The sequence below is a fragment of the Megalobrama amblycephala genome, linkage group LG18 (genome assembly GCF_018812025.1).
Source record: "Megalobrama amblycephala isolate DHTTF-2021 linkage group LG18, ASM1881202v1, whole genome shotgun sequence".
Lineage (NCBI taxonomy): Eukaryota > Metazoa > Chordata > Actinopteri > Cypriniformes > Xenocyprididae > Megalobrama > Megalobrama amblycephala.
In genome coordinates this window covers 24,419,029-24,441,973 of record NC_063061.1, presented here as the reverse complement: position 1 = coordinate 24,441,973, position 22,945 = coordinate 24,419,029, and the positions used below count along the sequence as shown (strand labels likewise).

General features: G+C 37.6%; 4 protein-coding genes across 5 annotated transcripts; 3 read left to right on the top strand and 1 right to left on the bottom strand.

Annotated features, from left to right (window-relative positions):
• Positions 1-21: 21 nt before the first annotated feature.
• On the top strand, positions 22-2,076 carry LOC125253102 (coiled-coil domain-containing protein 152-like). Of its 2 annotated transcripts, none has more exons than XM_048166881.1 (8): positions 22-290; positions 426-521; positions 777-845; positions 950-1,014; positions 1,103-1,205; positions 1,331-1,458; positions 1,585-1,680; positions 1,780-2,076. In XM_048166881.1, exons 2-8 carry the CDS (start codon positions 428-430, stop codon positions 1,903-1,905), a joined length of 681 nt encoding a protein of 226 aa, XP_048022838.1. In that variant the 5' UTR covers positions 22-290; positions 426-427; the 3' UTR covers positions 1,906-2,076. The 2 variants fall into 2 exon arrangements, with proteins under 2 accessions (XP_048022838.1, XP_048022837.1); XM_048166880.1 differs by having other exon boundaries at positions 27-290; positions 416-521.
• A 2,919-nt stretch (positions 2,077-4,995) lies between these two features.
• On the top strand, positions 4,996-8,403 carry nim1kb (NIM1 serine/threonine protein kinase). The gene is made up of 3 exons (XM_048166760.1): positions 4,996-5,314; positions 5,480-5,748; positions 7,379-8,403. The coding sequence occupies exons 1-3, from the start codon at positions 5,038-5,040 to the stop codon at positions 8,132-8,134; spliced, it is 1,302 nt and encodes a 433-aa protein (XP_048022717.1). The 5' UTR covers positions 4,996-5,037; the 3' UTR covers positions 8,135-8,403.
• A 2,576-nt stretch (positions 8,404-10,979) lies between these two features.
• LOC125253299 (growth arrest and DNA damage-inducible protein GADD45 gamma-like) lies at positions 10,980-13,347 on the bottom strand. The gene is made up of 3 exons (XM_048167217.1): positions 12,183-13,347; positions 11,867-12,074; positions 10,980-11,755 (listed from the first exon to the last, which is right to left on the bottom strand). The coding sequence occupies exons 1-3, from the start codon at positions 12,323-12,325 to the stop codon at positions 11,642-11,644; spliced, it is 465 nt and encodes a 154-aa protein (XP_048023174.1). The 5' UTR covers positions 12,326-13,347; the 3' UTR covers positions 10,980-11,641.
• A 458-nt stretch (positions 13,348-13,805) lies between these two features.
• LOC125253301 (growth arrest and DNA damage-inducible protein GADD45 gamma) lies at positions 13,806-16,517 on the top strand. The gene is made up of 3 exons (XM_048167218.1): positions 13,806-15,260; positions 15,373-15,574; positions 15,668-16,517. The coding sequence occupies exons 1-3, from the start codon at positions 15,160-15,162 to the stop codon at positions 15,779-15,781; spliced, it is 417 nt and encodes a 138-aa protein (XP_048023175.1). The 5' UTR covers positions 13,806-15,159; the 3' UTR covers positions 15,782-16,517.
• Positions 16,518-22,945: the final 6,428 nt, after the last annotated feature.

Genomic DNA, 22,945 nt, shown 5'->3' with positions numbered 1-22,945 from the left:
TTATACTGCTCCCAGGAATCACGTGATTGATATTTCTAAGAAATGAGCTTCTGCAAGGATTTACCTGGCTTCCCACCGTCTATGCTTCCCACATATTTTGCATGTGCTTATCCTGGAAACAAACATAACCTGAATATACGTTGAGAAAGTCGTTTACCAAACATAATTTACTATAATTTGTCTTCAAAGTAACGTCTGATATTTATCATAATTGAACGCTGGCCAAGATGAAAAAGCTAACTGCCGTCGACTTGACTAAACTTGTGAAAGATTTCATCCAACTGGAGCATGTAAGACCTTTAAATGTATATTTACTAATTAACTATATAATAAAATTACCTTTGTGAAGAACGTAGTGTTGTTATAAACGCTCCGTGGATGCGCTAATGTTCTGAGGTAAATGTGTGTGATTAAGAAAATTACAGAGATGAAAGGGGAAAATAATACACTTGAAATACAACTGGACGAGACTAGCAGATTTCTAAAACTCGCACAGAACAAGGAGAAACAGTTAACTGAAGGTAGGACATAAATATGAGGTAAAAAATAAAGTATTCGCCACATAATCGTGTCAAACTGATCTCTGCTGCCATCTAGCGGTGTAATTCTAAGAATGTTGAAGCTTTACAGTTGTTTATTTTAGGGTTTATATTTATATTCGCATACTTGAATTGCAAGAAATAATTCACACTATTTCAACGTAAAGTTATTGCGTTAATTTTTGGAGCATAGTACAACAACACTTGTTTTTGGACATGGTTTTCTTTCTTCCACAGAGAAAGATGGACTTTTAGAAACTGTCAAAGGTCTACAACACACATTACAACAACGGTGCGACCTCAGAGGTAGAGACAACCCATAGGCTACTGTTCCTTTAATATAATACACTACATTTCATTGTATTGTAATCCAAATAAAAATATGCATCAATGATAACAACACTTTCTAGTTGAAAATGAAAGGCTGAAACATGAAGCTCTTCAGATGAAGAAAGAAAATGAAGCTCAAATAGAGGTAAAATGGGATTGTATTAAATTACAATAAAATTATAAGACGTTTTTGTGTGTTGTTTGTGCTCGATTCTGCCCCCATGTGGTTGCAGGAAAGCAAGACTCAGCTTCAAAGACTTGCAGCTGAGATGAAAGCACTGCATGATCAACACCAGAGGGAGTTGGAAGACCGTGATAAAGAAACACAAAGGAAATGTGAGTGAAAATCGAAACACTTTTATCTACCATCTATAACAGATGAGCCAGCCAGTATAGCTACTGTTAAAAATGTTGCAGGATTACACATTCAAAAAGCTAACATTTATATCTTGTTTTCAAAGTGGATGCTAAAGATACTGAACTGAAAGTGGCTCATGAGAGAAATGAATGCGCTTTGGAGGAGATGAGAAGGCAGATGAGGGAGAAAGAGAAAGAAAAGCAAAGCCAAATCATTAAACTTCAAATGGAGGTAGACTATAATTCCATAACATAATTTTTTGTGTAAATAAATTAATAGGTTTCGTTGTTTGCTATAATACTGTTCATTTTGTTTATTTTAGTTTTTATGGATGCAAAAGTGTTTTATTCTTTGCAGTTTGGTGCTAAGCTTGCAAGGGCCCAGAGCATGTCTGCAAGGAGCCAGACACAGACACAAGCCTCTGCTCCTCATCCTCAGAACATCTTTAAAAGAGTGAGTCATACTGCAGCGTTCGTCAAAAACACCTCAAGACATTGAGGAATGCAAGACTTCTGATTACACCTTTATTTACCGTTATTCTTGTGTCTTCAGAAGCTCCAGTTCATTCAGGATGAGAAAAACAAAGAGATTGAGGCTCTGCGTCAGAGGGTGAAAGAACTGGAACAGCAGAGCCTTTACGGACTGATGGACCCTCGCCTGAAGAGGAGGAAAAACTGAAACTTATTAAGATCTGTCTATTGTAACGTGAGGGCCAGTTTCATGCACCTGTTTCTGTTTGACAGTTATATTTATGTATAAAAAAGTATTTCCCCCAGAATATAGTTTAAAACTATTCCGTTATGTTCTGTGTTATGTTCTTAATTTAATAAATGAGCATTTATGAACATATAACTGTGTAGGCTGTAATATGAGAGGTCATTCAGAAAGGGAGCAACGGCAGGTGAAATGGACTTCCAAGAGATTACGGCCGAGTGCTCTTGCATGTTGTCCTCACACCTGTAAACACAACTACCATGTTCTGGTTAAACCTTGTAATCTCATCAATAGAGACGTCTGGTAATTCAGCGCCTTCCTCAGGCACGCTGACATGCACATGCTCGCAAATACACAAAAGAAGTGCCTCATGACATCAAATACCAGGAAAATGCTGGTTCATTCAAAGAATCAGACTGTTGAAATAAATAACTTTTTAAGTGCCGTTTAAATCACTCATCAGCTCAATTGTTATGAGAATTTAAATCTAACATATTTAAAATAATTTATTCCATGCAGACATCCAACATTATCAGTGTAATTGTAGTAATAATAGTAATTTCATTTAAAAGTAATTTTAAATAAATTAAAGTTAGTAGTTTAATTAATAGTAATACGTTTGTTTAATTTTGTAATTTTTCTTTTGTCATTGTCAATGTTTCTAAATAATTTTAGTCTAGTTTTTGTTTTAAGTTAATAATTTTAGTTACTCTCGGAGGGTGAATGGATATGACAATGTTGGTATGTTTGGTCTTGGTGGAATAGATCTGCTACGCTGCGGCTGCTGCAGAGCAAGAACGGGACTCGCTACTGCCAATACATACACGACACTGCTGAAATTTTTACGTTAAGACATTCAAAGTTTAAGTAAGCAGAACTGGCAGATTTTTATTTTGTACGCAAACATTTTAATTGTTCTTAAATTGAAATATTTGAGTAAATTATTTTTACATTTTAAATGAATGAATTTTACAATAATAAATGAATACATTTAACTTAAAATTATCATGTAATCTCAACGATCAAAAACTCATTTTATTAGTGAAAACGTAGCTTGCTATAACTAGCATATATGGAAAATGCTAACGGGCAAAGCATGCTGGAAAACAAAAATCCGAGCCCAGTTTCAATTAAACTTAAGTTTGCATAATTTAAAAGAAATTAGTTCATAAAACTTAAAGCAACAAAACAGTTCAGTTTACTTAAAAAAAAAAGTTCTGTGAACTCAAAAGAAAAAGAAAGTGCTAAATATTAATAAAAGTTAATTTGACTGAACTAATTAGTTTAATTATGTTTGTCCTACTCAAGACAATTATTTTTAGCATTAGGGTTTACAGTGAGCAGATCTATACAGGTGGAGCTGGGGAAGGTGGAGGGTTTCTGAAGCACGCTGCAACTGCTACAGAAAATGCTGAACAGTATTTGAAGGTTAAGCAGCGAGCTCATTGGCTACTGATAGAGCAGGAACCAATCAACTGTGGCCTATAGAGAATGATGTATTGAGAGTAGACTGAGTTAATGACCTATCAGCCTGCGCCATCTAGAGTTTCATGAGAGAACTTTTAGTACTTTTTTCAGTAAATTTTCAGATTTTTGTTTAGATTAAGTTTTTTTTTTATCTAATATTTAACTTTTTTTCGATTTAGTCAATGATAACAACACATGGTATTTTATGAATATTATTCTGAATTTTGAACTTTGCAAGAGAATAAATGCACAGATATTATACACTGAAGAAAACACCACGCACAGCACCCCGCAGATGCTTTCTTCCCATCACGAGCGGCACACATGCTCTCCAGAATGAGAATGTGAGGCCACATCATTCACACTGAGAGGCTGACGGACTTTTCATCTAAGGCTGTGGCTGAAGTCAGTTGTAGTTCTTGTGTTACTATTTTCTTCAGTGATTCTGCTTGTTAACAGCAGGTGTTCATCATTGATGTTCAATCATCGCTTAATTCATTGCTTAATTATCTCATCTAGTAATAATCATATTATTGGCCAGAACCCTTGATGTGTCAAGGAGGCCCTGCAGTAATCTCATTAGTAATGCTGTTATATAACGTCTGATCCTACGCTGTACAGTAAGAGATCAGCCTCATTAAGATTACTGACAATCACATCTCTAGGGTCTCCTGACCTTCTGTATGATTGTATCCCACCAGCACAAACATGACAATATATCCAATGAGTGCTTTAAAAGAATCAGTGATGCATGTGTTTGCTGGTTATTCACCCTCCTTTCGCTGTGGTTCTTGCCTTTTGTTTATCACAGGCATCGTCTTGGATAGCGAGGAGGATTAAGGTAGCTCTAAATAAAGCTGGCAGATTAGGAAACATGATATCAGCATGTTCTGTTTCACTTTGACAACGTGATGGACAGAGAGAGCTGAAGACTTCCCTGGAGACAGGAAGACTATTGAGGGGAACCACAAATGGTTTTTATTCATGTAGTTACAGAACAGGGCAGTTAAAATTTATATCTGCATGTTGATCTTACTTGACTTTAACAATAACTTAATGTGACTGTGTTTTTTAACCTGTAAAAGAAGTTAAATATTATTACTCAGACTTATTTAGACCAGAATAAACATGTGGAGATATTCATTGACTTCTAATCCTATAAAAAAGAAAAGCAGCCATGTATTAGTCTTCTGCGAGACCACAGCGGTAAGATACATTGTTTTACACTTGCCAATATTATGTGTAGATTTAGTCAACAAAGCTTGTCAACATGCTTGTTAACTTTTAAAATGTTTATTCAATGCATATAGGGCTGAAATAGATAACAAAATTATTAATAAGGTGAAGTAAAGCTATTGTGATTAGCGTTACTATGGGCTGAAGTTATATGTTTTTGTCAGCTATATATTTTGATTCTGTTTGTTAAAGAACAATTTTACAAAATTCACTGCTGTGCTGCTTTTGGAGGTATTTCTTATTCTATAACAAGAAGATTAGATGTTTTTACTGTTGTCCATATGCATTGCACACACAGACACATACATTAATTTCTATGAATGTAAGCAAACATTGTGAGCTGTAACTAATTTGCCTCTTGGTTACTGTTTTTCAGCCTTAAGCAGCTGCAAAATGCCTGCACAGGCAAGTCAGGTGTTGCCACAGGTGCATCGGCACAGCCTTTATACTCTGACGGACAGCTCAGAATGTGGGTCAGACAAGGAAGAGGAGGAAGACCCTTCCAAGCGCCTGACACCCCTGGAAAAATTAACGCTGGAAATGTGCAATGATGAAAACACCATAAAGGAGCTGACGGTGGGCAGAAGGGTGGGCTTCTACAAAGTCCATGGTCAGATCGGCTGTGGGAACTTTTCGAAGGTCAAACTGGCCGTCCATGCCCTAACCAAAGGTATGGACCTTAAAGAGATTTTTCATTATCAAACCGGTTATGAATAAACAGTTGACTTTTTAGATTGAGGTTAGGAAATGGTAAAAGTAGGTCAGAATTAAGAAAGTAACAGGATTAATGTGTCATGACGTCATTCTGATTTTACTCTGCATGCATTTCCTGTAGACAAGGTTGCCATTAAGATCATGGATAAGATGAGGCTCGATCTGCAGACCCAGAGGATGCTGTCCAGAGAGATCTCCAACATGGAGAGCTTGTATCATCCAAACTTATTGCAGCTCTATGAAGTACTGGAGACGCCAAGTCGGTTGTACCTGGTTCTTGAGTTCGCTGGAGGAGGAGACCTCCACACCAGAATCAGCTCTGGAGGAAAACTCTCTGACCGAGAAAGCAAGATTGTATTCGCCCAAATCCTGTCAGCTGTCAAATACATGGTCAGACCCAAATACATTGTACTCTAGATTTTAGAAAACACATCAATAGTAAATCATACTAAGTAGTAAAACTGTTAAATGGGTCAATGACGCTCAATGATGCTCATTTTGGTCCAGCTTAAAATGCAGTTTATACATACAATGGTATAAATACACCTCTTCTATGAAGAGCATGTTTTATATTTCTGCATTAAAAGTCAAAACAATCATAAGGAAACAAACTCAAATCTGAAAAAGTAGTCTTAAAGGGTTAGTTCACCCAAAAATGAAAATTCTGTCATTTATTACTTACCCTCATGCTGTTCCACACCCGTAAGACCTTCGTTAATCTTCAGAACACAAATTAAGATATTTTTTTTTAAATCCGATGGCTCCGTAAGGCCTCCATAGGGAGCAATGACATTTCCTCTCTCAACATCCATAAAGGTACTAAAAACATATTTAAATTGGTTCATGTGAGCACAGTGGTTCAATATTAATATTATAAAGCGACGAGAATATTTTTGGAACGCCAAAAAAGCAAAATAACGATTTATTTAGTGATGGCCGATTTCAAAACACTACTTCATTAAGCATCGGAGCACAAATGAATCAGCGTATCGAATCATGATTCAGATCGCGTGTCAAACTGCCAGCGGCTGAAATCACGTGACTTTGGCGCTCCGAACAGCTGATTCGACGCACTGATTCATCTGTGCTCCGATGCTTCCTGAAGCAGTGTTTTGAAATCTTTTTTGGCGCTCCAAAAGTATTCTCGTCGCTTTATAATATTAATATTGAACCACTGAACTCACATGAACCGATTTAAATATGTTTTTAGTACCTTTATGGATCTTGAGAGAGGAAGTGTCATTGCTCCCTATGGAGGCCTTACGGAGCCATCGGATTTCAACAAAAATATCTTAATTTGTGTTCTGAAGATTAACGAAGGTCTTACGGGTGTGGAACGGCATGAGGGTAAGTAATAAATGACAGAATTTTCATTTTTGGGTGAACTAACCCTTTAAGTAGTTTAGCATGATCTTTTCTTATGATGTCTCAGTTTTTTTTAACAAAAGATTAATATTTAGCATTTTTAAATGTCTGTGTTTTTGTGTGTGTATATATATATATATATATATATATATATATATATATATATATATATATATGAGAATTAATTATTTTTTTATTTATATATTATAAATTATTATATGTAATAATTAATGATGTATATTTAAATATATTTCATATTCATTAACTAATTTATTATTTTCTTATTTATATATTATTAATTATATAAATATATATTGTTCATGAATGTGTGTGTGTGTGTGTGTGTGTGTGTGTGTATATATATATATATATAGTCTTAAAAAATAAAAACTAATATTTTTTTTATTTATATATTATTAATTATTATTATATATAATAATTCATGAAAAACTAAAAATATAAAAATATTTTAGAGTCATTAAAAGTAATATAATAAACAAAATAATATAAAACCAACATGAATACAAAAACTATTTCTAAAATATTTTTTCCATTTCTTTATTATGTGTCATTGAACAATTTTAATCACTGCATGAAAATGTTGAATTGAAGCCAGTTTCTTGAATTTCTATATCTGCATATGTGTTCATTTCAGCACGAGAACAACATCATCCATCGAGATCTGAAGGCTGAAAATGTTCTTTATACAACCAACTCCTGCATAAAAGTGGCTGACTTTGGCTTCAGCAAGAAGGTCAAGAATCGAAACCAAGCCCTAGACACCTTTTGCGGCTCTCCTCCTTATGCAGCTCCGGAGCTCTTCAAAGATGAGTCTTACATTGGGCCACCTGTGGATGTGTGGGCAATGGGTGTCCTTCTCTTTTTCATGGTGACTGGCACCTTGCCTTTCCGTGCTGACACTGTGGCCAAGTTGCGTCAAAGTGTGCTGGAGGGGGCTTATGTTCTGCCAACCTGGGTATCAGCTCCATGTCAGCGGCTGATCCAGGGGATCCTGAAGCCAGAACCGTTAGAGCGATGCGCACTGGACCAGATGTTGGGCTGCGAATGGCTGTTGCCAGTGGAACTATTCCGCCCAATTCCTCCCTTATACCAGCTCAACCCCATTCATCTGCTTGAGGGCGGTCCAGGGGAGTTAGACAGAGACCAGGAGGAGGTAAAAGGTATGTTGGAGAAACTGGGAGTCACTCAGGAACATATTGTCAATAACCAAGGAAAGCGCATGCGCAGTCCCATTACAGGGGTTTACCGCATACTCCTGCACAGGGTTAAGATAAACAGGGGAGCTGAGTCTGCACCTACAATCAGTGGAGTCGTCAAAGATCCTAAAAGAGACAGTCTACGTGCCTACAGGAATCTACGGCACTCCTCAAAACTGTGTGTTCTTTCTTAAAGGGATAGTTCAGGGGTAGGCAAGTCTGGTCCTAGAGAGCCGCTGTCCTGCAGAGTTTAGCTCCAACCCTAAAAAAACCCTCACCTGCCTTTAGCCTTAGTAATCCTGAAGAGCTTGATTAGCTTGTTCAGGTGTGTTTGATTAAGGTTGGAGCTAAACTCTGCAGAACAGCAGCTCTCTAGGACCGAACTTACCTACCCCTGGGATATAGTTCATCCCTTTTATTTAGTTTTTTTTTTTTCATAGTACAATGAAAGTCAGTCGGGCCCAAAAAAATACTGGACCCCACTGACTTTAATTGTATGGATAAAATAACACTGCACCATTTTTCAAAATATCTTCTTCTGTGTTTCACAGAATAAAGAAAGTCACTACAGATGTATAACAACATGAGGGTGAATAAATTAAAGAATTTTCATTTTTGGGTGAAAAATCCTCAGCCTAAAACTGTGGGAGTTGTGTCATTACTGTTTTTCAGTTATCATGGCTTGTAGCACAAATAATTTCATAGACCAAATAAATGAGAAAGTACTTTTAAATTGATTTCCTTTCTGTAATTACATAGGAAATGTGTCTTACTGCGTTAGTTCACCCAAAAATGAAAATTCTGTCATTAATTACTTACCCTCATGTTGCTCCAAACCTGTAAGACCTTTGTTCACCTTCTGAACACAAATTAAGATATTTTTGATAAAATCCATGAGATATTTGGCCAAAGGACTACAACACAATTACCACTTTCAAGGCCCAGAAAGGTAGTAAAAACATTGTTAACCCTTTCAAGCGTGAGTTTAAAATATTCTAACTGTCCCCCCAGAGTGAGTTTTTTAAGGCGACCGTTATTTTAGAACGTTTGCCTTTAATGTTTCCATAGCGACGCGTCGTGCATGTCACGAGCGCTGAGCGCAGCCACAATAACACTGTATGACCGCTATGATCGCTATTATTTTGTTTTTCCTTGTTTATTTAAAATATTCACAAACGTACTTTCCATGTTATCAACTATCTGATATTCCGATCCTCAAATATGTGTAAGTGAGTGTGTTTTGTCGTTTAAAAGCCATTATAAATGATCTTTATCTTGATCTATAACGCAAGATGGGCGGCGCCATCTTAGTTTGCCCCGCAGTTCGCAGAGTCCTGTCAGTCGGATTTACAGCAGGTGAATTCATCATTTTCTCCCGAAATATATGCAAGTAAGTGGCTGGTGAACTGGAAGAATAATAGAGTAAACTTTATAGTTACTTGGGCCCATTATGTGTGTCTGATATGAATAAATGTCGGCAAATTGTATATGAACGGATTGCTCCTTCCACTGATGTCTGACATCAGTGTGTATTTTATAAACTCTAAATATATTGTTTTAATGGTGCTTATGCATATTTAAATGTCTGAAACCTTAAAAGAAACGTTATGTGGCTGAAAACACTGCATAGTTGTGATATATGACAAGAGCTGCGCGCGTCCGTCTCACAGTAAAAGCGCGAAAGCGCAGTTTGAATCTGGCAGTTACGTGACGTCGCTGAACGTTCGAAATCCCATATGTGGGACCGTACGCCCAGGGGCATTGAAATAAAAATCCCATATGTGGGACCGTACCGCTCAAAGGGTTAAAATAGTCCATGTGACTACAGTAGTTCAACCTTAATGTAATGCGACCAGAATACTTTTTGTGCGCAAAAACAAAACAAAAATAATGACTTTATTCACAGAATGACAGGGTAGAGAAGAAATTGTTGAATAAAGTCTTGTGTTTGGGCACAAAAAATATTTTCGTCGCTTCATAACATTAATGTTGTACCACTGTAGTCACGTTGACTATTTTAACAATGTCTTTACTACTTCTCTGGGCCTTGAAAGTGGTTGTTGTGTTGCAGTCTATCAGAGGCCAGATAGCTCACGGATTTCATCAAAAATATCTTAATTTGTGTTCCGAAGATGAACAAAGGTCTTATGGGTTTGGAGCAACATAAGGGTGAGTAATTAATGACAGAATTTTCATTACTGGGTGAACTAACCCTTTAAATATCAGTGGCTTAAATAGGTAATATTATGCTTCAGTTTTGTCAGCAGCTGTTTTCTATGTTTGCAAATAAAAATGTATGATAATGTTTGTCCGCCCTTACTGCTTTTCTCCATTTTTGTGTACAAACTTTCACTAAATAGTCCTGCATAATCAGTTTACAGGCTCTCTGTGCTTTCATTGAAGCTTTACTTTCAACGCTGAGAGCTGCAGCAATCCGTGCAGAAGCCATGGGCGGTTAGTAAACAATACAGCAACTGACAGGGAGCCATACGATTGGCAGCCCAACACTCACCCCCGCGACACCGCCTTCACCTCCCATCTGCGCTGCTTGGCAGATGGAGTAGCGTCGTGGCTCAGACATCTGCCGAGGTAACAATGAGTTCCTTGTGCTGGGGCCCCCAATTTAACGGGACAGCGCGCTACTATTGTGCTGTTTCTATACACATGCAGATCACCAGCGGCTGCAGATGGCAGCTGACACTATATGCTGCCCCAAATCCAGAGTTACTTCAGAAAGAAAACTTTAGGAATGGACATTAGGCTATAGAAGCCATTGTTTTTCGCGAATGAAAACGAGCATGTGGGATACGCGTGCAGTGAGTTCAATATTGGCCTACTATTGTTTTAACTTTTTACCGTCTTAGCAAGACCAGATATTTCCTGTAAGCCTACAACAAATGAACGTGCTGAACGTCAATCCCCTCACATCCTCGTGTTCATTCACGATACATTAATATGAGTTTTGCCCGTAATCTAGGACATACCACTGGTGTGTGAGTGTGTTAGGAGTGCGAGAACAGTGAACACATGACACAACTATTCATTTTAACACATTTATTGTTTTTTTGCAACATTTATTTCTACAATGCACTCAGAAAAAGCATATTTAAATATTTTTCTTCATTTTTATATCAAATATTTATAAACATTTAGTGATTTTTAAGTTATTTTTTTCTTCTTTTATGTCATATTAATATTTCTAAAGTGAAACCTTTAGAGAATAAGACAATTCTGGAAAGTGGAAAGCACATTGCCGACAATAAGGTACGTTATATTGTACAGCAATTTCATTTTTAAAAACGTCCGAGATGTTAAAGTCCATTTTTAAAAACGTTGCTTCGACGCACCGCCGCGTCCTCTGCGTGTCCAACGCATGCGATATTTGCTCTGTGGAACAGAAACAAAACTCGCTTCTCCTTCCTCTCCAAACCTCATCCGCACAAAGAATGAGGGCCATTGTGTCGCTCTCGTGGCATACCTGACCTCATTCACATAAAGAATGAGGATCATCTTGGCATGGACGGGACGAGGAACGACGTAGAACCGCGAGGGCCACTCGGGCCTGCCTCGCGCTGCCTGGACGGTTCAGCCTCCTCAGGAGCATCCAGGGATGTGGAAACATCATCATCCTTGCTTCAAAGGATGAGCAGAGTATTCCTCAAGGTTTACAGCATCTCAACAGAGAAAAGTGCAGGCTCAGATCAACGCTCGGGGAGAGTGATCTCAGGAACCCACTCGTTATAGCTGCGACTTTCTTCACAGAACAGGTGAAGCTTCTCCAGAGCTGGATCCTCCCAGGAGTCCTCAGCTGGGTTCTGTTGTGATAATAAAACACAATTTAGCATGACATCAAAAGCATTGCGAATGCTTACAGTTTTTCCTTTTGTCAATGAGAGTTATATATAGTTTATTCTACGCATACATACCGTGATAAGCACGCAGTGAGCATCCTCAAATTCTTCAGCCTTGTCACCAACAATCTCAGAAAGACGCTGCATGTCATTCACTCTGACGATGCTGATGTCGTTGTCGAAACAGAAGGCTTGGATGAGAGTGAAGTGGATTTGGAGAGCGATGTCACACTCAAATTCCTCATCCATCGCCAGGACGCAGAAAGACACGCTGTCTGGGTCACTGAAATACAAGAAAAGGCAAATTATAAGCATCACTTGTACTACTAAACCAGTCGAAGCGCTTGATTAAAGAAGGAAGGATGTGAAAAGAAATGGAAAGCATACTCACACATTCATAACTTTGGCAGATTCGTAAACGCCAATGGTAAGGCAGTCGTTCGCTTTGGCAGAAACCAAAACTTCTTCCAGAGCTTTCCCAGTGCACTGAGCTCTCTCGCTGGGCTTCTGGACGAGAACTTCCTCAAGAGTCATGTTGATGATGCTGGTTGTAATTCCACAAGGAGCAGGTAGAACTAAAATTGGATGTAATCCGAAAGGATTGGTGCTCTAACGGAGTGTGCTCGCTGCTTTTATACTCCTCGGCTCGTGGTGGCTGTGAAAGAAGCGTCTTCTGATTGGTTCTCCTGAATGGTGCATTGGTATGCTAATGTTATTGTCACACTCCGGCTCGTGGCAGATTTATGAAAGCTATAATGTCACAAGGCTGGCTGCAGACTTCAACTAATTCTTTTATTTCAGCATTTTATAAAACCAAATGCATGAATGCGTTTAAGAGGTAGCCTATATAAACTTTATTTTTGTTTATTATTATTAATAATATCATATTAGACCTATTCATTTTGCTTTGTTTTGTGTGTTTTAGTGTTATATGTATTAAAATGTGTTCGCAAGTATACTTAAAACTGTTCACATAAGCAAAAAAGTAACATCTCACCTCACGCTCTCCAACAGATTCAAGTAACTTTGTTATACTTGGGATACATTTCTCTTTAAGAGCTATTTTATTTGATTATATACGCATGTATAGGTATTTAGCAAAGAGATTTGTAATGTGAAATAAAATATTACAGAGGATCAAATCTACAAACAATTTGTTGAATGTTATGTAGACTATATTTTAGCAGAGAATTTAATGGTGAAAGTGAGTAAATGTGGATAAGGGATCGCATCCCCCCGCCCTCAGCGCAAAAGACAGGTGGAGTGTGGCCATCTGTGGACACACTGAAACGGCCCTATTGTGCGTTCAGAAACTTCTATTATTAGACGCCTTTACAAATGCAAATACGATGCGCGTGCCATGACGCCCCGCTGCCCAATCTGGCCATCTACAACCACAGACCACGTGATAAGATGCAGCTTTCCAAATGTAGGCCACCCTGAAAATCCAGCAATGTTTATATTCGTATATTCTCCATTTGCAGAAACCTTAACGCATTTAATGATGCGAATAAACGATGCCTTTCATATGCATTGATATTTTTGGTCATTTCGTTCACAGGTGGTTTTAAATCTACATAAAAATCATTAGAAAATATTGCATCATGTCAATTTCAAGAAAAAAAACTTCTGAAACAGTTTCATTACTGAATGCAAGCGTATATGGAAAGAACTGTTTTTTGGTTATTTGAGAGGCTCAAGATAACAGGTTGACGATGACTGATGCAAGCCTATTGTTACCCTGCAGAACAGGAGCAGATGGAGAGGCCTCACTTTAGGATGCCCCCACTGGCCCCTCGCATCCCAGCAACACATATGACTATTGTGTGCAAGTTTTTGTCTACTTCAAAATGGAGCATAAACAGATTTACCTTAACTTTTCGTTATAGTGAAGCTGCAGCAAGAAGAAAAAAAAAGGACAGAATGTAAAATATTGTTTTACTGATAATTTGCAAGTTGTTTCATACTTGCAATAACTCGTTTCAGACTTGCAACGATGCATTGTTCTAGTATCACATCTGCAGTCCGGGCATCCCGTCCCTACCCCCCTTAGTGCGCGAGAGTGACAGGTGTTCCAAGACAAACCTGCTCGAGCGCAAAGCAGACTAATCGAACAATTGCTTTTACTTAGTCCCTCCTGCAGCTGCAGTCAGATTAGCACAGTCATCTGTTACAAAGCCATTTCATTTTCTATAAATGACTTAGCTGTCATCAAATGAATAAAAGTCAGGCAGAAGTTTGTTCAGATGTGTTCAAGACGATTTTAATAAAAGTTCCAAGCATGCAAATTAAACATATAAATCTATAGCTCACACACATTAAACAAGTGCATGCATAGTTTTAAATGCAGTTAAGAATATTTATTATTTAAAAGCAGCATAAAAAGTGTTTGTGTCTGGAGGCATAAATAGGTATAAGTCTCAATTGCTAAATACAGCTGAACTTTGCTCAGCTGATCCTTTATCTTCCCCCATCAGCAGATGGGGAGTGTTTCCATAGCAAAAGAGAAGCACGTCCAGATGCCACGCGCCGTAAGTCAAGCCATGCAAATTAGCCACGCGTATGTGAGGAGATCAGCAATAGGTAGCCTAATAAAAAACCTTCAACACATCAAATCATTAGCAAAAGTCTGATAAAATCACCAATTTGTGATAAAAGTTATAAATGTGAATTATGTTAACTTAACAAAAATGCTTGATCGAGCAATATCGACCCCAATAACCCCCCTTTTTTTTTTCTTAAAACAACTAAAACACCAAAAACTAAAGCATATGCCCAACTATTCGCAGATTGGGTAATGATGGAATATGTAGGCAACTTGCTTGTTAATTCACTCATGATTGTTTTGAACAACGTCAATATTTTACACGCATAACTTAACTTTTTCCACTATTTAGTTCAAACAGTAAAATATTCCATGAACAACAATTATAAAAATAGTAAAAGACTGTTTAGTGTTTACAATTATTTCTGATGGAATAATAGCATGTCACACCGCAGAACATGCAAACTTTTTAGTCCCTTATGTCAACAACCCATGCAACAATACTTTTCAGTTGTTGAATTTATGCCATATCTTTTGAGTTGAAAAAGTCGGTCTGTTTAATTAAGGACAAAGGCGAAAAGATCAGAGTTTGATCCTTTCTTACAGTTCTATAGATGCCATGCATGTCTAAAGGCACGCGCCTTGGATACGTCCGTTTCTTTATTGTTCTGAACAGCCAATCAGAACGCGGGGTGCAAACGCGTGCCACTGTCTCACTATAAGTACGGCTCGCGTGTCAGGTAGAAACTCATTCCCAACTTATTTCGCTCAGCTCGAGCCACTACTGTACTGCAGCTACTGTATACTTTAACCCCAAACCAAGATGGTTAATGAAGGAAAATCTCTGTCCGAAGCCCTGCTGTCTGCCAAGGCGGAGGGTCGCCTCACTGTTGGCGTCTACGAGTGCGCAAAAATAATGAACGAGTAAGTTTGGAGGAACCTCTTCCATATAGTCCATGTCTTGTATATTTATCCATATTATGCTACTGTGCGGATTAACTCATTTCAAACCTTTTTTTTTTGTTTGTTTTCACAGAGACCCTGACAGTGTGTCTTTCTGCCTTTTGGCCACTGATGACTTTGAGTGTGACGTCGCTCTCCAGATTCACTTCACTTTGATCCAAGCGTTTTGCTTTGACAACGACATCAGCATCGTCAGAGTAAACGACCTGAAACGTCTCAATGCTCTTGTTGGAGGCAAGGGTCAACTGGAGGACGCTCATTGTGTCCTCATAACGGTGAGAAATGTTTAAAACTAACATTTAAGGGCAAGAGCAAGTTAATTTGTCCCACGACTTGGTTTTTAAACCCCTTCTGCTCTGTTTGAACAGAACCCAGCTGAGGACTCCTGGGAGGATCCAGCTCTGGAGAAGCTTCACCTGTTCTGTGAAGAAAGTCGCAGCTATAACGAGTGGGTTCCTGAGATCACTCTCCCCGAGCGTTGATCTGAGCCTGCACTCTTCTCTGTTGAGATGCTGTAAACCTTGAGGAATACTCTGCTCATCCTTTGAAGCAAGGATGATGATGTTTCCACATCCCTGGATGCTCCTGAGGAGGCTGAACCGTCCAGGCAGCGCGAGGCAGGCCCGAGTGGCCCTCGCGGTTCTACGTCGTTCCTCGTCCCGTCCATGCCAAGATGATCCTCATTCTTTATGTGAATGAGGTCAGGTATGCCACGAGAGCGACACAATGGCCCTCATTCTTTGTGCGGATGAGGTTTGGAGAGGAAGGAGAAGCGAGTTTTGTTTCTGTTCCACAGAGCAAATATCGCATGCGTTGGACACGCAGAGGACGCGGCGGTGCGTCGAAGCAACGTTTTTAAAAATGGACTTTAACATCTCGGACGTTTTTAAAAATGAAATTGCTGTACAATATAACGTACCTTATTGTCGGCAATGTGCTTTCCACTTTCCAGAATTGTCTTATTCTCTAAAGGTTTCACTTTAGAAATATTAATATGACATAAAAGGGGGAAAAAAAACCTTAAAAATCACTAAAGGTTTAACTTTAGAAACATTTGATTTGGAAAAAAAAGAAAAAAAAGTTTAAATATGCTCTTAATTTTTTGTAAACAAAGGAAAATGGAAAAAAAAATGTGAACATGATTAAATTTGTCTAAATTTTCACTTTAGGCTGTTTTGTATGAGACAAAAAATGAATAAAAATAAAAGATAGTGTGAACTGAAATTGTTTGTGCAGCAACTTATTTATGAAAACTCAGTATCAACAGGAAACTGTCAGTGACTTTATAGCCTTCATTTTTACTTGCAGTCCTTGGAAAACCTGAATAAGCATATTTTATTAATGTCATAACACAAACATTAGAAGCAGAAAGCTGAATGCATTATGAGTGTTTTCAATTTTTGTGAGTGGAGTTCAATACTAAAACTTCAGAGTCGACTTCTTACAAAGGCCTGAAAACTGGTAACTTCCTATATTGGCCTATACATTTATCTCTGAATCAGACTGATTGGCATGTGAGTTTATAATGAGTGAAAATGATATCTCTTATAAAGTTATGACCTGAACCACTCACATTAAGATCTTAAAATGAAAGTATCTTCTATACTTTTATATTAGAAATTTGCTCGACCAATTTAACGTGTAATGGGGGACAAACCTTATTTTACCTCTAACCCCGCTAGAAATTCAGGACATTGTCTATAACGTTCCCAGTAAGTTCAGAGACGGTCACGATGTGGAGTTCTTTTAGGATTTGGGGGACCTTATCTGGTGGGCCTTCAGGGAACATTCAAGACGTTCTCTGAACGTTTAGGGAACCATACTTTATTTGGAAATGTTCTCAGAATGTCCCTGCTGCCCTTGTCAAAAACAAAATTGACAAACAAAATTGACAAACAAAAGTGGCTGTTCAAACAAAAACGAATTTTTCTTAAATGTCTTACAAAAAAAGCTCTTTACAGGTAATTTCTGAATTAATATTATGAAATCTTTTCTTTAAAATGCAAATCTCTTGCAGTAAGTCATTAGCTGACAACAGCACATGCATGAGTTAATGTAACTGCTGTAGCACTGTATCAGGAACTACACAGTTACTGTCTTTAAATAAAGCAACATGCAGCAGAACATCAGTGTTTCTGGATCATCACTGACTGAAGCATAGGCTCTACTCTCCAGCACAATGATAACCTCACAAAACTCAGATAACAGAAACAACATTAAACACTAACAGATCTCTCTAGATCTCTGCATCTTCACTTATTACAGACCACTCTGACTTTATTTCTTTCATTCAAAACTTCTTAATGAGGTGTTGATGTTTTATCAAAATTTATAAATGTCACCATTATGGAGGTAGTTGGGAGGTAGTTGGGCTGGTAGTTGGGCTCCTGACCCTTGGCGTTTTGACTTTATTTTTTCTCTAATTGTATTGTTGTAACTGTGTTTCTAAAGCATTTGTTATAAAAAAAATTGTGAGAAAAAAAATCTGATCAAATGGATTTGGTTGCTCATTGTTGAAGATTTTATCAGCATACACTGTCCTTATTCACTGATCTCTGAATATAGTATTTTCTTTTATCTTGTTGTAGTCCCATGATAATGCATAAAATCCTGTACTGCTTTGATATTTTGAAACTATTTAGCAGTATGCAGAAATTCAGACAGCATCATGTAGATTCACACAGACACAAAGATTCTGCATATGATCCTCAACAATGGTGACAAAATTTCATATAAACAGATTAACTCTGAGCATCACTAACAACCCAATTAATTTGATCAGAATTAAGGTTAAAATAGCAAGAATCAAGAGCCCATCTAAAGCAAACGTTCACCTCCATAACGGTGACTTCAAACTTTATTATTTTCTATAAAACACACACGTAGAAGGTGACGTTCTCGTGACCTTGTGCAACTTTGCCTAAAAGTTCTCTAAAGGTGACGAAAATTCTGAAATTTTACAGAACATTTGGGACATAAAACGTCCTCTTTTGGTAATGAAAGTGCTGCAGTTCAAGGTTCCTTATATGACTTTAGGGGGACATTCCAATTTGGTTAATTTTATGGTCACATAAGAACGTTACAATGAGGATATTTGGGACATTAACTGAACGTTCCCACACAGTCCTCCGTTGGTTATTTAATAACGTTCCTGATATGAGTTTAGGGGGACGTTCTATTTTGGTTATTTTATGGTCACGCGAGAACATAACAAAGAGGACATTTGGGAAGTTAACAGAACGTCCTATAGTAATAGTCCCCTAAACATTCCCAGAACGTCCTGAATGTTCCCTGAAGGTCCACCAAATAACGTCCCCCAAACCTTAAAAGAACTCCACATTGTGACTATCTCTGAACGTTCTGGGAACATTACTAGACAACGTCCTTAATACCAGTGGACGCTCTGAGAACCTGTCACCTAGTAACATTCCCAGAACGTTCAGAGATGGTCACGATGTGGAGTTCTTTTAAGGTTTGGGGAACGTTATTTGGTGGACCTTCAGGGAACATTCAGGACATTCTGGGAATGTTTAGGGGACTATTACTATAAGACGTTCTGATAACTTCCCAAATGTCCTCTTTGTATAACCATAAAATAACCAAATTGGAACGTTCCCCTAAAGTCATATAAGGAAACTTGAACTGCAGCACTTTCATTACCAAAAGAGGGCGTTTTAGGAACATTCCGAATGTTCTGTAAAGGTTCGGAATTTTCATCACCTTTTGAGAACTTTTAGGGAACGTTGAACAAGGTCCTGAGAACGTTGCCTTCTACATGGGAACGATGTAATTGTATAGTCCTAATTAATTAATTAAAACATTCAGATTATAAAAATAGAATGAATGCAATAAAGAAAAAAATAATATTTAGTTTATTTAGCAAATTACTGGCCAATCGTGCATGGACATACCTAAATACTGTTAAAAATAATGTAATGTAAGTAATAAAACAATCAAATTAACTAAATTAGGATTTCATGACTTAACTCAAAATTACCACTTATCTCTCTCTCTCCCAGAATGCTTATGCATGGATGGCCAAAACATGGAAAGAAAATTCCAATAAGAGTAAAACAAGATTTTGCTGCATTAGACCTGTAAAAAAAAAAAAAAAAAAAAAAAAAAAAAGATGTTAGACCATAGTTTCTCTTTTGCTGCAATATAATTTTTCATAAGGCTATTTTTAGCCAATTCAATTTAGATTACTAAATAAAAATAAACTTTTATTAAATTCAGAGTTGGCTATTTGCAAGTCACTCACTGAAGACTGTATTTGATGAAAACTTCACAAGTGTTGTGAAAGGTTTTTACTTCATTGCTTTGAAACATATTTTTTCAACACATTCAACACAGGGTTTAAAGTGTGTTGTCTATTTAATAGATTACAATTTTATTATACAGGATATTTCACAATAGTCTCATTTACACATTGTAATAGAAAATGTTAAATGAATTTCAACATATATGTAATCTTTTCAACACAAGTGTGATAGATCAAGAATGTTTGGTGAAGATTAATGACTAAACAAACTACATCTATTTTTGTGACTAGCTTTTTATGAAATTGATCTGATAAATGACAAAAATCACATGATCTTAAAGTCCCTCTGTGTTGAAAAGTTTTTAATGTTGTTTATAGGTCTATGTGGTGTTTTTAGCATGCTTTAAGACAAACCTTGTGCAAATTCATAAGTCAAAACCATTGCTGAGTATTTTTATTTAAAACTGCAGTGAAAAAGACAGTCTCAAACCCACGGTTTGAAATCACTAGTGTTTCTGACGTCACAAACTACCTTGTAACCAATCACGTCAACATGCTGACAGGCTTTAGCATATCATTAACCATGAACTCTCTGAAGCAGGAGAGTCTCAAGAAGCCATATAGGTATATTTTTCTGCTGAAAAGTGAATTTTAGAAGGGAGCTGTCTGACTCATGAATGTGAACATGGTTTGTGTAACATTAGCAACGCATTATTAGATTTTTTGTTTGATAATGTAGTCAAGCAAAAGGCTAATCATATTAATTACCGTCATGTGTCCAATGTTGTAAAAAGTGATAGCCTACCATTGTGCAGCGTTTACCTCAGTAAGTTGACCGAGTGGATCTCTGAGCTTGTGCAAGTGAGTGGAGGCGGGGCTAATTAACATATTCATAGATTTGCATATAATAAATGAAGCAAGGGTGTAGAGTTACATTCAAGCTATTTTGAGGCACAGAAAAATGTTTAAATGTATCATCTGGTGATCAAAGATGAGTTTTAAGGGATAAAATTATTGTCTACAGGGGGACTTTAAATTAAATGTTAGCATCAATTAGTGTTATGATTAAAAAAAATCTCTAATACTGACTGTACTTGATCCTGCTTATATTTGTGAATGGTGATTTCCTCTGCTTGACTCAGATGACAGAACCTTCCTAACAACAGCATCTGATTGGTTAAGAAAGTGCCATCTGGTCACCCTCCCACACTTCCCCCATACAATCTCAAACTTTTGATTATGTTGTGAAACAGAAGGAAACAATTCAGTATTTGATACTGGTTTTAGTGCACAGCTAAAAATAACCTTATAGATAAATGATACATAATGTGTCCACAGACTTAAATATATATATATATATTTTTTGAAAGTAAAAAGAAATAATTCCATGAAGTCTCTCAATGTGAAGCAATAAAAGCTGCAGCATGTATAATAATTGTGAAAATGTAGCTAAATACTATTTGAAATAATTTTAGATGGAGCATAACATGGCTATTAAAAATATTTGAAGTCATCTACTCCTATTTACACATTAAAATACTGTGCATGATTGCAGAAGTTATATAAGATTAAGCAAAAACTTACAAGCAACTCTTTCACTGAACTACTTATCTCTTTTTTAAAAATATTTTTACATTATTTTGTTGCCATGTTCAGAAACACGTTATGACCCAGCTACAAAGTGTAGCTGAACTTACCCTGTGACTCACTCTTTGTTGTTTTAAACTACCAAAAGTATAAAGAAGCAATCAAATAAGCCCCTGCAGAACAATACGTCAGCATGCAGGCGAGCTCCATTGTGCTCTTTCAGACAGCCAGCGCCTGTAGAATACAAATAAAGCCAAGCCCTAAAACCTAAAACCTACCCAGAGACTAGGCCACAAAAACGGGCTCCATCTGCTCTGGTGCATAATGAGCTGGAGTTAAGGTGCCTAGCAGGGGGAGGAGAGGAAGAGGGACAGGGCGGCCCTGTGCCTGGCACAAGCCAGTCCCTATACAACCATTCCCCCCTGGGATATCTGCCTCTCGCCCCCCCCGCTACTGAGTGGCCCTCACAAAGACCCCCCAACGAGGGCGTGTTCTACTGGTGGACAACTTTCGAGGACTGAGGGAGGGCCTACACATGTCCCTGAGTTGAGGTCTGCTGTCACGTCCAGACACTGATTGATATAAGAGCACGCTGTCCGTGTGGACGAGTGCTGCTCTGCATACACCCCCCCAGCTGTCTTGGTCCGTAAGGGGCTTTAACTGCCTTATTATAATATTACATTATCCCGGCGGTCCTATCGCATGGCTTCGAGTGGCCTTTTCAGCCAGCCCTCATCCCCTCCTCCCGAAGACGCCCCAGGAACAGCAGCAGATGGTGGTGAAGGGTGAATCGGGACGGGCTCTCCTGTTGCCGAGGATACCGCCATTGGTATTTCTGTTGTCCCAACAAACACCTTATCAAGAACCAGCCCTGAGGTGTTACAAAATGATGAGGGAACAAGCAAATGAAGGAATGTTTTAATTGTGATGTCAACAAAATCAACAAGGTTTTTATGGGCTACACTGCTAAATGTGTTTGTAAACACTACAGTGCACTTCTAGTACACTAAAAAGTGGCTAGAAACAATTTTCACTTATAAATTGCTAAATTTCAAAAATAATTACAAAGAATCGACAAGTAACATATGAAATAAAACTTTAAATTTTGAAGTATACACTGTAAAAAATTATTTTCATGATTTATCACATTTTTTCTTTTGTCAAATCAACTTAATTAATGTGGTTCAGATAACATAATATTTTGAGTTTCTGTTAATTAAACCAATCACCTTCATTGTATTAACTCAAATTTTTAATTTCAATGAACTCAAACTTTTAAGGCAACCAGGTAACTTACTTTAAATTAAACCTACAATTCTTTTTTACAGTGTAGACTGAAATAGTATTTTCTTGTAAAGCGTTCTCCAGTTATGTTTGCTTTATTTACAACTTTTAAGTATTATAAAATTATAAGATTTAAGTAAAAGTAAATGTAAGAGAAGCAGAAGTAAACATGTTCAACAACAATATATATATTATTTTCATAGTTCATTCTGGTCGTGTGTTGCCCCATTGCCCTGGCAGGCTGGAAAGCAGGCCTGCAGATTATAGTGTGTGGTAAGAGAGGCTCCAGTCTGCAGTGTATGGTAATCACTCATTATGTGAGCCAGCTGTCTTTATGAACAGGGTCAGAGGGTCAGCCCTCCTGCCTAATGCTGACAGTCCTGCACGAGCGCCAGGGCCTCCACATCACCTGCTCAAACATTCAACTACATGTGGACCTTTGTCTCAATAAAGCTCTTTTTGATTTAGCAGCAACTCAAAGTCTTAGCTTAATATTTGAAAATTAATTTTGATG

Bases quoted from the DNA above. Each gene is read 5' to 3' on its own strand.
- nim1kb (XM_048166760.1), top strand. From the start codon at position 5,038: ATGCCTGCACAGGCAAGTCAGGTGTTGCCACAGGTGCATCGGCACAGC. The intron at 5,315-5,479 runs GTATGGACCTTA...CATTTCCTGTAG, and splicing joins CGTCCATGCCCTAACCAAAG to ACAAGGTTGCCATTAAGATC. The intron at 5,749-7,378 runs GTCAGACCCAAA...TGTTCATTTCAG, and splicing joins TGTCAGCTGTCAAATACATG to CACGAGAACAACATCATCCA.
- LOC125253301 (XM_048167218.1), top strand. From the start codon at position 15,160: ATGGTTAATGAAGGAAAATCTCTGTCCGAAGCCCTGCTGTCTGCCAAG. The intron at 15,261-15,372 runs GTAAGTTTGGAG...TTGTTTTCACAG, and splicing joins TGCGCAAAAATAATGAACGA to AGACCCTGACAGTGTGTCTT. The intron at 15,575-15,667 runs GTGAGAAATGTT...CTGTTTGAACAG, and splicing joins CTCATTGTGTCCTCATAACG to AACCCAGCTGAGGACTCCTG.
- LOC125253102 (XM_048166880.1), top strand. From the start codon at position 228: ATGAAAAAGCTAACTGCCGTCGACTTGACTAAACTTGTGAAAGATTTC. The intron at 291-415 runs GTAAGACCTTTA...TGTGTGATTAAG, and splicing joins ATTTCATCCAACTGGAGCAT to AAAATTACAGAGATGAAAGG. The intron at 1,206-1,330 runs GTGAGTGAAAAT...TTGTTTTCAAAG, and splicing joins TAAAGAAACACAAAGGAAAT to TGGATGCTAAAGATACTGAA.
- LOC125253299 (XM_048167217.1), bottom strand. From the start codon at position 12,325: ATGACTCTTGAGGAAGTTCTCGTCCAGAAGCCCAGCGAGAGAGCTCAG. The intron at 12,075-12,182 runs GTGAGTATGCTT...CTTGTATTTCAG, and splicing joins TCTGCCAAAGTTATGAATGT to TGACCCAGACAGCGTGTCTT. The intron at 11,756-11,866 runs GTATGTATGCGT...TTATCACAACAG, and splicing joins CTCACTGCGTGCTTATCACG to AACCCAGCTGAGGACTCCTG.